This window comes from Myotis brandtii, unplaced genomic scaffold (genome assembly GCF_000412655.1).
Source record: "Myotis brandtii unplaced genomic scaffold, ASM41265v1 scaffold896, whole genome shotgun sequence".
Lineage (NCBI taxonomy): Eukaryota > Metazoa > Chordata > Mammalia > Chiroptera > Vespertilionidae > Myotis > Myotis brandtii.
In genome coordinates, this window is record NW_005371677.1 from 446,460 (window position 1) to 462,369 (window position 15,910).

General features: G+C 35.1%; 1 protein-coding gene across 3 annotated transcripts in view; it reads left to right on the top strand.

Moving 5' to 3' along the window:
• Nucleotides 1–15,910, top strand: part of ATAD2 (ATPase family, AAA domain containing 2) — an 89,073-nt gene that overhangs the window by 55,139 nt on the left and 18,024 nt on the right. For 2 of the 3 annotated variants that reach the window (XM_014532463.1, XM_005885170.2), the window contains 9 exons: nucleotides 1,951–2,086; nucleotides 3,077–3,273; nucleotides 3,847–4,006; nucleotides 6,615–6,737; nucleotides 6,854–6,997; nucleotides 9,004–9,393; nucleotides 11,272–11,405; nucleotides 12,214–12,342; nucleotides 13,016–13,613. In XM_014532463.1, coding sequence (XP_014387949.1) covers nucleotides 1,951–2,086; nucleotides 3,077–3,273; nucleotides 3,847–4,006; nucleotides 6,615–6,737; nucleotides 6,854–6,997; nucleotides 9,004–9,393; nucleotides 11,272–11,405; nucleotides 12,214–12,342; nucleotides 13,016–13,060 — 1,458 coding nt within the window. In that variant the 3' untranslated portion in view covers nucleotides 13,061–13,613. Of the gene's footprint in view, nucleotides 1–1,950; nucleotides 2,087–3,076; nucleotides 3,274–3,846; nucleotides 4,007–6,614; nucleotides 6,738–6,853; nucleotides 6,998–9,003; nucleotides 9,394–11,271; nucleotides 11,406–12,213; nucleotides 12,343–13,015; nucleotides 13,614–15,910 lie in introns of those variants that run through there. The other variant, XM_014532462.1, reaches the window with a different exon arrangement.

Here is a 15,910-nt window from a genome sequence, read left to right on the forward strand (position 1 = left end):
TATGGATCTGAGGAGTTGTAATTGGACGGTCCCACTCTGACCACTGGGTACACTGGCTCTTGGATCTAAGGAGGTGCTAATTTAGCCTCTGCCTGAGGCTACCCTGCAGAAGCCAGCTGTAAAGCAATGCAAGTTGCCCTGGGGCCTTGGGCCAGCTGCAGTTTGTTAAGTAATTTTCAGATTACAAAGGGCCGGGCCTTTCATATGCAAAAGCCTCCATGCACGGCTTGGGCAGGGCGGTGTCCCAGGGGATCAACAGGGTGGGTGGAACGAACAGTATGGCTGCTCTCAGTCCTGCCCTCAGAGGCCCCGGCAATTGCTGCGAGCGCCTCCAAGAGAAAGCTGCCCTCGAGTTCCGACCGATGCCAGACAGTCCTGTTTCTCCCGTATGAGTCTGGGTCCCCAGAGACTCGCCTGGAACTGGAGCTCAGAGCTTGAGACTCTCTCCCAATTGAAAAAGACAATCGTGTCCTCAGCCGCCAGCCCTCTCCGCATGCACCTCCGCACCTTTGTATTTTACTTCCGCACCCCACCTCCTCTGAGTCTCGGTATGCTTTTCTCTTTCCTTCTAGTTGTAGAATTTCCACTCGGCCAGCCTTCCTGTGGTTCTGGGTGATATCCATTCTGTCTTTTAGTTGTATTTTTGAAGTGGTTGTGCGAGGCAGCAATCTCCGGTGTTTACCTATGCCGCCATCTTGGTTTCAAGAAAGTTATTTTCATTAAAATAACTTAGAAAAATTCCAAATGCTTCAGAATGAATAAAATGATAAAAGCTTTCTTATCAAAGATAACATTGATAACTATTTGGTATATGTGCTTGTTAGGCAGGTTGATGTATGTATATGTGTATATGTATAGTAAGGTTACATTATGGATTATTTTCTCTTCCATGAAGGGAATTATATATATGATGCATGCTTTATATGTTTATATAATCTTCAGTATATGTCATATTCCTTTTAAGAGTAACATGGCTTTTCCCATTGTCTTAATGTACCATAACTTATTTATCCAAATCCTTGTGATTATGTATTTGGTTGTTTTCTAGGCTTCTTCTCTACTGAACTGCTACAGTAAACATTCTTGAGCTTTATTTATATGTTTATTTTGCATTCTTGGGTTTTAATTTGTATAAGCATTACTATGTGGTTTCTAGCATTCGTTTCTAAAGGTGAAATAACTGTAGCTTAACGAGTATGCACATTGAACACTTTTTTAAAATCCTCCCCTGAGGATATGTTTCTATTGATTTTAGAGAGAGAGAAAGGGAGAGACAGAAAAACATCGATCAGCTACCTCCTGTACATGCCCCAGCCGGGAATTGAACCTGTGACACTTCGGTGCATGGTACGATGCTCCAATCAATTGAGCCACACTGGCCAGGGCCATTGAGCATTTTTGATAGTACCAAATTACTATCCAAGCTTATGCCTATTCATTCATTTATTTATTTAGTATTTTAATCCTTACCTGAAGATATTTTTTTTCCAGGGGGGGGGGGGGGGGGGGGTGTGAGAGAAACATTGATGTGAGAGACACACATCGATTGGTTGCCTCCACACACCCTAACTGGGGTTGGGGATGGAACCTGCAACCCAGTTACATGCCCTTGACTGAGAATTGAACCCATACGCCTTCAGTGTGGGAGCATATGTCTAACCATTGAGCAACACAGGCCAGGGTTGTTTTCTTCTTGAAGAACCTCTCTCATATCTCACTTTGACTGTGAAAGTGAATTGATTTCAACAAAACCCTTGTATGTAAAATATTACCATGTCAGTTACCAGAATCGAGTTTTAAAGAAGATCCCATTTTTTTAATTCTTAATCTGTTATATGCCTGGTTTATTCATAAATGTGGCATATATAAAAGATTTGCTTTTAAAAGTTATTTATTTATTAAACAACTTAGATTGTCATTAAAATTGTTGCATTTATTTTCATTTTTAAGGTGCAAGAATTATTTATCCGTGATTACGGAGAAATTTTCAATGTTCAGCTACCTGGTAAAGAAGAACGGACAAAATTTTTTGAAGATTTAATTCTAAAACAAGCTGCTAAGCCTCCTATATCAAAAAAGAAAGCAGGTTAGTTCCTATATCAAAGTTAGTATATAGTGGTTTTGAGGAAGTGGGAATAAAGTATTAGTTAATGGCTTTGCCATCTTATATTATTACAAGCTTAAAACCTCAGGCATGAGGTTGCTACCTCTATTGCTTAAAAATCTGTTTTCCATTAAAATAGACTAAAGTTACTAAAGCCCACACAGCCTTTCAAGTATAGCTTCTATCTGTGTGTACTTTGGACCTGAATTCATAGTATAGCCCCAATCTGTCTTTCTAAGCCCATTTTTGGCACTTTTTGTTAACTCCCTCCTTCCACTTCTTTCCTTACAAAACATTCTGTCTTTAAACCATGCACAACATATTTCTGCGTTTTCATAAGTTCATTCATGCTTGCTCTCTTAGTAATGCTTCTATCCTCACCCCCATTTCTGCCTAAGGAACTCTTTGTCCTTCTAGTATAACTCATTTTTTCTTCCTTAACATATCTAAGCAAAATTAATTTTTTATTCTTTCATACTACTAATATGATGTTACACTGATGTTGTAATTATGTCTCTTACTCCCTTAATAATAGATTGCTAACTTATTGCGACAATACTCTCATATTCCTTTTTTTGTCCTGAGTACTCAGTACTCTTTAAACAAAATTAAACTTCTGTTGTATTTGAAATATACCGCAGTTGTTCATTAGTTCAAAAATTAACTAGTAAAAAAACCTTTTTAATAGTTAGAATATTTTTGTCCTGGAAATAATGCATTTTCAAAGTTGTAATCACCTTTTAAATTATCTAAAAATGGAACAGAGGCAGTGGCTTGGAAATTAGCATTTCAAATTACATGTTAACAGTTATTGCTGGGGGGGATGTATTCCGTGTTAGTATTCCAAATCCTCTGATTCCTGGCAGATGTAAGGAGCATAACCCTGAAAGTCTGACTACTGTGTGCACTGAATGATTTATCACTCTTGATAGGATGGGAGAGTAGTAACTAAAATCTTCCATTTATGTGAAGTTTTGCAGGCCTTGGAGGTACTCCCAGTAGCACCACCACCTGAGCCAAGACCATTGACAGCAGAAGAAGTGAAACAACTAGAAGAACAAGAAGAAAATACATTTAGAGAACTGAGGATTTTCTTAAGAAATGTTACACATAGGCTTGCTATTGATAAGCGATTCAGAATATTTACTAAGCCTGTTGACCCTGATGAGGTATTGATTTAATCTTAGAATCAAATGTTTTCTAAACTATAATGCTCCTAAAGTAGAGATTATTTGAATAGTTTATGTGGTTCTCTGCCTACACTCTGAACTTGTTTTCTCTATATGAAAACCTACGAAGAGTGTCCTAAGCACATGGAAACTTCAAGAACTATTTAACACATTTTCCTTTCCTACAGAGAATAGACAACTAAATATGTCTGCTCAATCCAAACATTCTAGAAGCAGTCTGTGAATGTCTTATTTCTAATGCTACATGATCTTATTCTTGCATACACAGAGTGAGCTGGAGAGCAAGCTTTTACGTTTTTATTTAAGGATGGGTGGTGTTTGGTTGAGGAAAGAGGTATAGGCTATTACTGGAGAGATAGTTGCCCAAGACTAAGAACAAATACAAAATAAAACCAACCTTAAAGAGAGTCAGAGGTTTCATATTAATATATTATCATGATCTCTTATGTATTTATTCTCCCTCTCTCCTGTATTTCTTGACAAAGAAACTTTACTCAAATGTATTTTTGTTCAGAGTTAATTTAGTGACTTGGTCATTTGCTTGAATTTTAGGTTCCTGATTATGTTACTGTAATAAAGCAACCAATGGACCTTTCATCTGTAATCAGTAAAATCGATCTCCACAAGTATCTGACTGTGAAAGACTATTTGAGTGATATTGATCTGATCTGTAGTAATGCTTTAGAATACAATCCAGATAGAGATCCTGGAGGTGAGCATTAGTGGAATGGGGGCTGCTAACTAACTTCAAGGGTTGATTTTTATGCCAGGTGCTATATTATAAACATTTTACATTCACAGTGCCATTTAGTCCATATACCAGCCTTACCCCTTATTTTACAATGGAAGAAAATAAAGTTTTGCAAGGTTAAAGAACTTATTCAAGGTTATACTGCCAGGCAGTGGCAGAGGCAGAATTTGAATACAGGTTTCTTTCACTTCAAAATCCTTGTGTTTATTACATAATATATTCTCTAATGAGACTCAACATTGCATAACAACTTAGCTTGTTTCCTTTGTACGATAATATTCTTTCTCACATTGGAAAAATAAACACTCTCTGTAATCAAATAGGTTTGAAATAATTTTCTTGGTTATGACCATTATAATTTTTATTACAAAAGTAATACAATATTTTAAAAACTAAGTCTTCCATTTTCTTTCTTCAAAGGTGGACACTTAAGTTTGAGGATATCTTTCTAGACCTTTTCCATGCATGTACCCATTCTACTCTCACCCAATCTATTAAACATTTTATAAAGTACAGGATTTTTTAAAATTACATATTTGTTCAACTGTAATCAGAAGTGGGGAACCTTTTTTCTGCCAAGGGCCATTTGGATATTTACAACATCATTTGCTTAATATAAATTTATGTTCCTGCCCTAACCGGTTTGGCTCAGTGGATAGAGCGTTGGCCTGCAGACTGAAGGGACCTAGGTTCGATTCCAGTCAAGGGCATGTACCTTGGTTGCGGGCATATCCCCAGTGGGAGGGGTGTGCTGGAGGCAGCTGCTGAATGTTTCTCTCATCGATGTTTCTAACTCTCTACCCCTCTCCCCTCCTCTCTGTAAAAAATCAATAAAATATATTTTTAAAAAATAAATTTATGTTCCTTTGAAAAAAGCTCCTAGATTTATTGAATTTTGAGTCCCACCTGGAGTTGCCTTGGCAGGACCAGACCAAATGGTTCCGAGGGCCTTATACGGCCCATGGGCCAGACATTCCCCATCCCTGATACCCATAATGATGCATTTAAATATCTACATATCTCAGATAAACTTATTTATTTCCAAAAATATTTTTCCTCTGGTGCTTCTTTTTCTTTTTTAGCTTCCTGTTCTTGTTTTATAGATGCAGTGTCAACACTTTCAGTGGATAGTATAGTTTTAATAGTCTGTTTCCTACGTTAACAATCCTCTAGTACAGTGCTTCTCAACCTTCCTAATGCCGTGACCCTTTAATATAGTTCCTCATGTCGTGGTGACCCCCAACCATAAAATTATTTTTGTTGCTACTTCATAACTGTAATTTTGCTACTGTTATGAATCGTAATGTAAATATCTGATATGCAGGATGTATTTTCATTATTACAAATTGAACATAATGAAAGCATAGTGATTAATCACAAAAACAATATGTAATTATATATGTGTTTTCCGATGGTCTTAGGCAACCCCTGTGAAAGGGTCGTTCGACCCCCAAAGGGGTCGCGACTCATAGGTTGAGAACTGCTGCTCTAGTACATTGGCTGCTACACTTGTTTGTGCTTGTGAATTAGATTAATTAGCATAGGGGCCTACTAAGTTTCTTCAGCAATTGAAAAGTTCACTTCCCCTGGGCTTTTCCAGACTTCTGGTGGTAAACAGTGGAAACAGGCTACTAAACTGGAAATGCCGCTTAACTAGAAGGAAGGAACATTTACCGTGGAAGCAGAGGGTTTTTTCTCTTTGGCTTCTCTTTCTGTCCATGTGGCAGCATGGACCAGTGGTGTTCAAACTTTATTAAGTACGAATCTCCTATAGGACTTGTTGAGATTCAGAATTTCTGAATCTGTAGATAGTGTAAGGGCCTGAGAATTTACTTTTCTGGCAAGTTCCTCGGTGATTCTCATGCCCCCACACTTCAGAAACAAATGCTCCAACTTTGCTCTGCTTTTCTTTAGGCCCAGATGCCATGTTAGAAGCTCCCTCCAACATCCCTTCTGATATTATAGCTATTGATGTCATCTACATCTTGGGTGTGAATATTGCAGACTATTGCATGTGAGAAGGACTGATAAAACCCATTCAATCAACCTTGTAATTCATTTATTGTCTGCTTTCTGCCTCAGTATATTCCAGTTTACGGTAGTTGGACTCAGTTTAGGATTTCTTCCAGTGTTTCTCGTGTAGGGTTGCTCTTTCATTGTCTTTGCTTAGTTTCTCTGTCAATGCAGTAATCTCTGTATCTCTTCCAGAATTATTTTACATTCTATTCACTAATGACACTGATAGACTTCCTTTCTGTTTTTGTTTGTTTTGTCATTATATTTAATCTTGCTATTGATTGATTCTTAGATTTTTTTTTCTGATATTTCAAAGGGGTCTGGATAGGACATAGCAATAAAATTGTTTGGATTTAGTCTGCCATATTGAATTAGATGTCCAGGACACTAGATTAGCACAAAGAAAATAATTACACAATTTTTGTAACTTACTATTCATGATAAAACTAAAAAAAGGAATTGTAATGGCTACAATCTTAAACCTAAAATGTTAAGTTTATTTTTGGGAAGTTATTAAAAGGAGAAAATTTTAAATACTTTATTCATTTTTCAGATCGTCTTATTAGGCACAGAGCCTGTGCTTTAAGAGATACTGCCTATGCAATAATTAAAGAAGAACTTGATGAAGACTTTGAACAGCTTTGTGAAGAAATTCAGGAATCTAGAAAGAAGAGAGGTAGGAAAATTATTTGGCAATAGAAAAAGATGCTTTTGATGTATTGTGAGTGCATTTAATTCTTCAGGTAATTTTGAAATCTAGAAATTTGATTTGACATTTCATGTGTCTATAAGGTTGTAGCTCCTCCAAATATGCCCCATCTTATTACCATGTGATGCCAAAGCAAAATTCCACTTCTGCTGGTGATAAAAGATTGGATCCAGAGCAGAATGAAAAGCTCAAGATGCTCAATATTCCTGTGGCTTGCAGCACTCCTGGTAAGTGCACTTGGGTAATTTTTACTTATGAAATTGTAACCTTTATGCTCTTCCAATGCCATTTACTTTCTCCCTCAGTTTCCTTTATTTATATTGATTTAGTGAATTACATTGGTTTGGTTAATATTGAGGAAGCTATGCATTCTTGAAATCCAGGTTGTAATGATATGCCACTTTCAGTCCCAATTCATCTTCATCTAATTGTGGATTGATTTGATTTGAAACTGATTTTCATTTCCTTAAAATCCTTGTCATTTCCTATTCCTCCTTATTTTTAGGGTATACCTTTATAGGGTACCAACCCAAAGCCTGTGGGTTTTCCAAAGACCTCTCTTCCTTGCAGGCTCTTAATTCCTTTTTTTGTTCTTTAAGCCCCATGAATGTGAAACTCTCAGCTCTTCATTTGTTTTCCCAGATTTAGTTGTCTTAATTCCTTAATACCTTATTAGACTCCAATGCTTTTAAACAGAAATTTTAAATGTGTGTGTGTGTGTGTGTGTGTGTGTATTTTACTGGGGTTGGAATTCTCCCTTATTGTATTGCATGTTTTTCCATTTTGGGATACTTGATTTGAAATAGGTAAGCCCTACTTTTGTAAAAAAAAACGGGAAGAGGCAGGAGGGAAAGGAAGGATGAGAAAGGCAAACCAGCAAGAAACCTATACTACCAGAGGGTTCTCAGTCAAATAAATTCTAAGCAAGTATATATGTGAAAATTGGGGACATGAAAAATGACTCCCTTAAAACAATCCATTCCTAGCTATATCCCCTACAGGATTACATGCATTATGTTTACCAAAGACACATACAAGAATGTTCATAGAACAAATATTCAAAATAGCCCAACACTTGGACCAACCCAAATGTCCATCAACAGTAGAATTGAAAATGTGGACTATTGTACAACAGTGAGAATGATTAAACTTCACCTACATTTAACAGTATAGATCAGCCGTGGGCAAACTACGGCCCGCGGGCCGGATCCAGCTCATTTGAAATGAATAAAACTAAAAAAAAAAAAAAGACCGTACCCTTTTATGTAATGATGTTTACTTTGAATTTATATTAGTTCACACAAACACTCCATCCATGCTTTTGTTCCGGCCCTCCGGTCCAGTTTAAGAACCCATTGTGGTCCTCGAGTCAAAAAGTTTGCCCACCCCTGGTATAGATGAATTTCCCAAGCATAATGTTATAATATGGCTATATACTGTGTCTGGTCTAGGCAGAAAGTTTAATCTTTGTATACCTTAGTTTCACCTCTGTAAAATGATGTTGATAATGGTAACAAACCTGATCAGGTTAAAGTGAAATTTCAGTAACTTTTAGTATACATTAAGAACTTAGAAGAGTTTCTACTGTATGATAGGCATTTAAATGTAAGCAATTTTTAATCTTGCCTTTTCTTGCTTTTAATCTTCCATAATAAGTTTATGGTTGGGGGTCACCACAACATTTCCTCAGACTACTGCCAAAATCTTCTTTGTAATACATGCAGCAGACAGATCATCCGTTGCCCTCCTTAAAATTATTCAAGGTTTTATTTTATTATTTTTAAATACATTTTTATTGATTTCAGAGAGGAAGGGAGAGGGAAAGAGAGAAACACAAATGATGAGAAAGAATCATTGATCGCTGCCTTCTGCATACCCCACAATGGGGATCGAGCCCGCAACCTGGGCATGTACCCTTAACCGGGAATCAAACCGTGACCTCCTGGTTCATAGTTTAATGCTGAACCACTGAACCATACTGGCTGGGCATTATTCAAGATTTTTTAAAAAATTATTCAAAGTAAAACTCAAACTCCTCAGAATGACAGGTCATTGCCCATTTCTCTGCCTTCTTGTAGTACTATATATTTCTGTTTCTATACAAACCATTTAAAACTATGGTGGTTTCTCAAACTTGCTTACCCTGATATATATCAAGGTATTTTTCTCCCCACTTACCTAGACTTAGAAAATTGTTGAATTCTTTTATCCTTTTTCTTTTAATTCTCTGAAGCTCAGTTGAAGAGAAAAATCCGCAAAAAGTCGAAGTGGTACTTAGGCACCATCACAAAACGAAGGAAGATTTCACAGACAAAAGATGGCAGCCAAAATGTCACAGATGACAAAATTGAGAGTGATACAGAGGAAAATCACGATATAAGTGTAGACCACATCGAGACTGGAAACACAGGAGAGTCTTCAATGGAAGAAAATGAGATGCAGCAAAATGGCTCTGAAAGCAAAATAGATTTGGGAAATAACTCAAGCACCGGTAGTATTGAGAATGAACTTGAATCTGGGAAGGCTGCAGCAAGTACAGAACTGAAGAAAGATAAGATCACTTGCAGTGGAGATTCTTTAAGCTCTCAAGTAATAAATGTTTCTAATGAAAGTGAAGCAAAAGGTAGGTCTCAATTAAACAACTTACTAGTTTTAAAAGATGTTTTACTCCAAGTTCTTAAGCAACTAATTACCATCTCAATTTAGTCCTTTGTCCTGTCTTTTATAGTTCAGTGTTAATTCATTAGGAAAGATAGCATTATCTTTAATAACTATGGAGCTAATAAATTCACTGTTGCTAAAAGAATACTGTGGCATCTAATAGACCTGGATTTGAGCCCCTAGTCCAGAGGTTCTCAACCTGTGGGTCGAGACCCCTTTGGGGGTCGAACGACCCTTTCACAGGGGTTGCCTAAGACCATCGGAAAACACATATATAATTACATATTGTTTTTGTGATTAATCACTATGCTTTAATTATGTTCAATTTGTAATAATGAAAATACATCCTGCATATCAGATATTTACATTACGATTCATAACAGTAGCAAAATTACAGTTATGAAGTAGCAATGAAAATAATTTTATGATTGGGGGTCACCACAACATGAAGAACTGTATTAAAGGGTCTCGGCATTAGGAAGGTTGAGAACCACTGCCCTAGTCCATCCACTACTTGGTAGCTTGTGACCTTGGGCAAGGTTCTTGACCTATCAGTCTAGTTTTCTCTTCTGCAGAATTGGGGTAGATAGCTGAGGGTAATGAGATATTTTAAGGATTGAGTAAAATAATTAATCTAAAGCAAGAAGTGAAGTGATTTGGCTCTGCTGTTTTTTTAAAAGCTGGCAGGATACCCTCATTTTTAAGCAAGATAAGCAGTTTCCTCTGATTCTTGCTGAGTGGAGTAGAACAACTGTAACCTCAATCATTCCTCTATTCATAGGTTAAGTCCAAGATTATTTATATTCTATTTCTGCTTCCAGAGTTTTTCATTGAGAATTGTCTTCATCTGGATCTTCTTGGATCTTTGGCAGTAGATTTGTTTGATCTTTGGAAAAGGCAAACATTATTTGGTCTTAAAAGTAAAAAGAGCAGGAATAGGGTCAACATTTTCTTTTGGTCAATGACAAGTATTAAGTGAGTTGAGGAGACTTTTCCCCCAGTGGCTTATATGCTGTAGGTAAATCTTTTTCAAATACTTCCTTGAAATGAGTTCCAGTGTGTTTGAGTAATCATAGCAGAACGGGCTAGGATGCAGCCTTTCCAGTATAGATGATTTAAATGTTAATCTTCTGACTATGTAATTTAGTATGTTTTGTTTGAGTTCAGAATTGTTTTATTTTTCTTTTATTATTATCATCTTTAAAAGGACACTATTTAGTTGGACATGTACTTGTTTACATATTAAGAGACTGAGTTCTTGTCTGGGGTCTTATAACAGGTATGTTGACCTTAGAAAAGCCTCTTCACCCTTCTTGGCCTCATTTTTTTAATCTATCAGTGAGTAGATTGTCCTAGATTAGGGATATGCAAACCTTTTTTGTATAGTGCGATATATGAAATATTTAGCTGCACAGTATCTGTCACAGCTACTCAAACCTGTCAGAAAAGCTACACTGACAAGCATATGTAAAATGGGAGTCGTTGTGTTCTAATAAAACTTTATTTATAATGGTAGGCCAGATTTGGTCTGTGGGTAGTCGTTTGCAACTCCTATTCTCGAATACTCAGGTTCCTTCCAGCTCTTAAATTCTGTGAGTCTTATGCCTAAGTAGAAAACAGTTGAGGATCCCCTGAAATACTCAATTTGAGAAATACTCAAATGTTCTTAATTTTTGAGTGTGTAAGTGGCAGCATTTTAACCTTACAGCAGAATCAGTATACCAGAATTGGTATTTGTGTCTTAATAAATATGTTCTGCAATTTAATCTGCCTAATATTTACTTTAGGCATTATAATGTCTATTTACCAAATAGTAATGTTATTTAATCACTTGTTCTAGAAAGGTGGATTCTGCAAATGACTCAAGCTAGACATTCCCAAATAGAGCAACAGCAGCTCATCAGTGCTGAAAAGGCTTTGGCAATTCTTTCACAGCCTATACCCTCACTTGTTGTGGACCACGAGCGATTACAAGTATGTAAATTGAAATTGTAATGCTATCATTGTGCAGATGAGTAACATAGCCCACCAAAAGAGAACTGTAATAGTATTTTGTATCAATTTTGCATGTAATAAATAATGATCTTTTATGAAAGGGTAAGTTTGGCATAGAATAACTTATAAATGTGGTGGTTGGAGGTGGCTAGTATATTGATATTACAGTTTTAACAAACCTGACTACATTATTTATCCCATAAATTGTTTTTATGACTATTACCTATGACTATTTTAGTTAGTTTTTACTTAGCCATAATGGCATGTTTTATGAGGTAATGACATAGCCTGCTAGGGCCAGACTTGAGGAATCACAGAAATCCAATGACCATTTCAGTCATGAGAAAAAACACTAAGCCAATGGAAAATCCTTTTTATAAGAAAAAGAATTTTAAAGTGGTGAGGTAATTCATCATTTATGAAGTTCTTTGTCTTTTTATTTCACATAATGAAATTAGTTACTATATACTGATAGTGTAATAAAATACCCTGCAAAACGGTGCTTTTTTCCCTATTAATCTAGGTCATCTGTAGAGATTTATGACTAGAATTGAAATTGGCAACCTCCTCAGCTATAGTTTTTAGGATGGAAGTTACCCAGGGCAGAGACCAGGATCATAAAATGATGATAAGTTAACTACAGCCAATTACAGAGGCTACCATGTCGCATCAGATGACTTGGTCTGTCCTCTCTCTGGTTTATATGCTAAAAATTCCCCAAATCTTCTAAATTAAAACATCTCAGAGAATTTATCTCTCACATATAAACACTTACATTTTCTTTTAGAATCTTTTGAAGACTGTTGTTAAAAAGAGTCAGAAATACAATCTTTTTCAGTTGGAAAATTTGTATGCAGTAATCAGCCAGTGTATTTATCAGCATCGCAGGGACTATGACAAAACAACACTTATTCAGGTAAACTAATCTATATAAGAAATTAACTTATTTTATAAAAAATTTTAAAGACCATTGTTTAATATATTCAAACAATGGAACTATAATATGAGCAAATTATGGGAAAATCTTTATTTTCTGTTTGTATTAATGAAGATATGTAGCTCCTTTTTAAGATACCTATTTTTCTTTACTTGATCTTGCTTTACAGTGGGCATTACAGTTCTAACTTTTAAAATAGATACTGGAAAAAAGAAAATAAAAACAGATATTGGATGATACCTATATAGTATAATATAAATATTACTGGTACCAAATATATACCTACTAGTATATGTAGTATTTAGTATACCTACTAAAGTATACTATAGTACCTACATGGTATCATATATGTAATACTGGTGCCTATAAATAGGTACATCAGTGCCTTGATTATAACTATTTGAATTTAACATAAGATGATCGCATCTCAGACTCATTTGAAAGGGATTTAAATAATGAAGTCCCATCAGTGATCTCATTTTATGTGATAGTCTTAAATACTGAACTAAATTTTTGTTTTCACTATCAGATATATACATGGGTAATAAATTCTTAAGGGTGTTTACTGAAAAAAAAAAAAAGCAATAGAATAATGTTTCCTTAGCATTTCCACATTGAAACTTACTACTTTTCCTTTCTACCCTTTATCTAGAAAATGGAGCAGGAGGTAGAAAACTTCATTTGTTCCAGATCCTGATGTCATGGTATCACATATTCTTTATATTCTGTTTTTACTTAGTTCACCTCTGTCATGTTCACATAACTGATGCAAGGTGAAATCCTGCATCTTTAAGAAAAATATTAAAATAGTAAATAAAAATATTTAAACTTTTAGTATCTATGTACATGTGTAAGATAAATTACAGAGATAAAATGCTGGGAGTTTGATGGAACAAGGCACTGTAGTAATAGTAATGCTATGGCATATCAGTAGTTGAAATGTGGACGACTCAATATAAAGATAGCTTATGTTTTATGGCAATGAAGAGTAATTAGTGACATTGATTTTTTTTTATTTTAAGCACTTTTAATGTTACCCGTCCTGCAGTAGTTTATTGCATCAGACTAGAAACTTAACCATTGTATCTTTGCCATCCTTTTGTTGTCTTCAGTACCATCTCTCATCTGCCTTTAGCTTGCCCTGCTCATTCACATAAAAGCCAGTGTTCAATTCATGAGGGCCCTTGACAATTTTTGGCTGCACCACAATTCTGTACCTGAATGTCAAAATAAATGCTTTTTGGATAACATTTTTATAATTCTTATTTGGGTTAATAAATTTTAAATATTTTTAGTTAAGTCTTGTAATTATAAATTATACACAACAAACATAACTACTTTGTTGAACAGCTTTTTAATAACACAAAGTTTTATATTTGAAAAATGTTTATATCCTTCTAAATTTGTGTTTAGGTTATATTCTATATATATTTTTATATGCAATTATATAAATATAATGAATTTTTGTAATAATGGTACCAAAAATGCATTTCTTAAAGGAATAAAACCATTCACCACCATGCATATTCTTTTTCTTTTTTCTTTTTCTTTTTTTTAGGAGCCATTCTAATATTTGTAAAATAGCTTCTATTGGAAATTTTCAAAAAGTGTTGAGGATAATGATCTCAAATGAGAGATTCTGGATTCTAATAGTTTCAAAGTTGAGCGGCCTTTTGTTGATTTACCTGGATATTGTATTTAAAGCATTTTAAAACCCAGTAATTCAGATACCTTAATTAAAAGATAATCTCTTAGTAATGCATAAAGCAATACCATTCACTATAAATATCTGAGTATGTGCATATTCCTGGATTCATGCACATATACACATACATACTTATTTTTATTGAAATTTATTATAATTTATTCCAGATGCATCTTTTATAACTAGGATTTCATTTTGTATGTATAATTTCTTTAATAAATGTTAAATGTAAAAATGGTTTCTCAAGTTTGTTTCTATTTCTTCATCATTTTAAATTGTCTTAAAGATAATTCAGTGCAAAACAGGTATAAAATTTTGTTTTATTACTGTTTATCATTTATAATGTTGACATTGGAATGTTTATATGGTATAGGTTTTTTAGCTACAAAGACTAATGTGCTTCCTGTCCTTTTCATGACATTGTCTACAGACATGGGAAGTAATAGGTCTACATTCCTAGATTTTCAAAACCGTACTGAATAGCAAGCCTGGAATGCTTCTTTCTCATTTGTTGCTAAAAGTACAGTCAGTCTATAATAATTAGGCAAGAAAAAGAAATAAGAGACATCCAAATGGGAAAAGAAGTAAAACTATTCACAGGTGACATGATCTTATAGAGAGTCCACAAAAATATGTTAAAGCTAATAAATGAATTCAGCAAAGTGGCAAGATTGAAGATCAATAGATAAAAGTCCGTTTTATTTCTAAACCTTAGCAATGAACAATACAAAAAGGAAGTTAAGAAAGCAGTGCTATTTACAGTAGCATCTAAGACGATAAAACACCTACAAATAAATTTAACCAAGGAGGTGCAGGACTATACGCTGATAAGTGCAAAATGTTGCTGAAAGAAACTAAGTAAGACCTAAACAAATGGAAAGATCCTGTATTCATGGATTGGAAGATTTATTAATGTTGTTAAAATAGCAATATTCCCCAAAGAAGTCTACAAATTTAGTGCAATGCCTATTAAAATCTCAATGCACTTTTTTGCAGAAATAGGGAAGTCAATGCTTAGTTAATAATGGAATTGAAAGGGACTTTGAATAGCCGAAACAATTTTGAAAAAGAAGAGAAAATTGGACTCACATTTCCTTCCCTGTTCCAAAGCTTACATTAGTAAAAAGCTACATTAATAAAACATGTGGTATTGCCATAAGGACAGACATAATTGACCAATGGAATAGACTTGAGAGTCCAGAAATAAATCCATATATCTATGGGCAATTGATTTTTGACCGTGGTGCCAAAGACCATTCCATGGGGGAAAGAATAATCCCTTCTACAAATGGTGCTGTGAAAACTGGATATCTACACGTAAAAGAACGAGGCTGGACCTCTATTTCACACTGTATACAAAGTAGTTTAATAAAATGGAACAAAGACTTAAATTTGAGAGCTAAAATTAAAATTCTTAGAAGAACACAAGGACATATCTTTATGACCTTAAATTTGGCAATTATTTCTTAAATATGGCACCAAAAACACCAGCAACAAGACGAAAATTAGATAAATAGGATTTAATCAAAATGTAAAACATTTGTGCTTTTTCTAGAGATACTATCATAAAGGGCTATTTGGTTGGAGCATCATCCCATACACCAAAAGGTTGTGGGTTTGATTCCCAGTCATGGTACATACCTAGGTTGCAGATTTGATCCTCAGTCAGGGAATGTATGGGAGGCAACCAATCGATATTTCACATCTCTCTCTCTGTGTCTCTAAAATCCTATATAATAAAAGGCTAATATGCAAATTATCCCCTCCACCAGGAGTTTGACCAGGGGGTAAGGCCAGCCGGCCAACCACCTGTGCCCCCACCCCTCCACCCCTGCTGGCCCT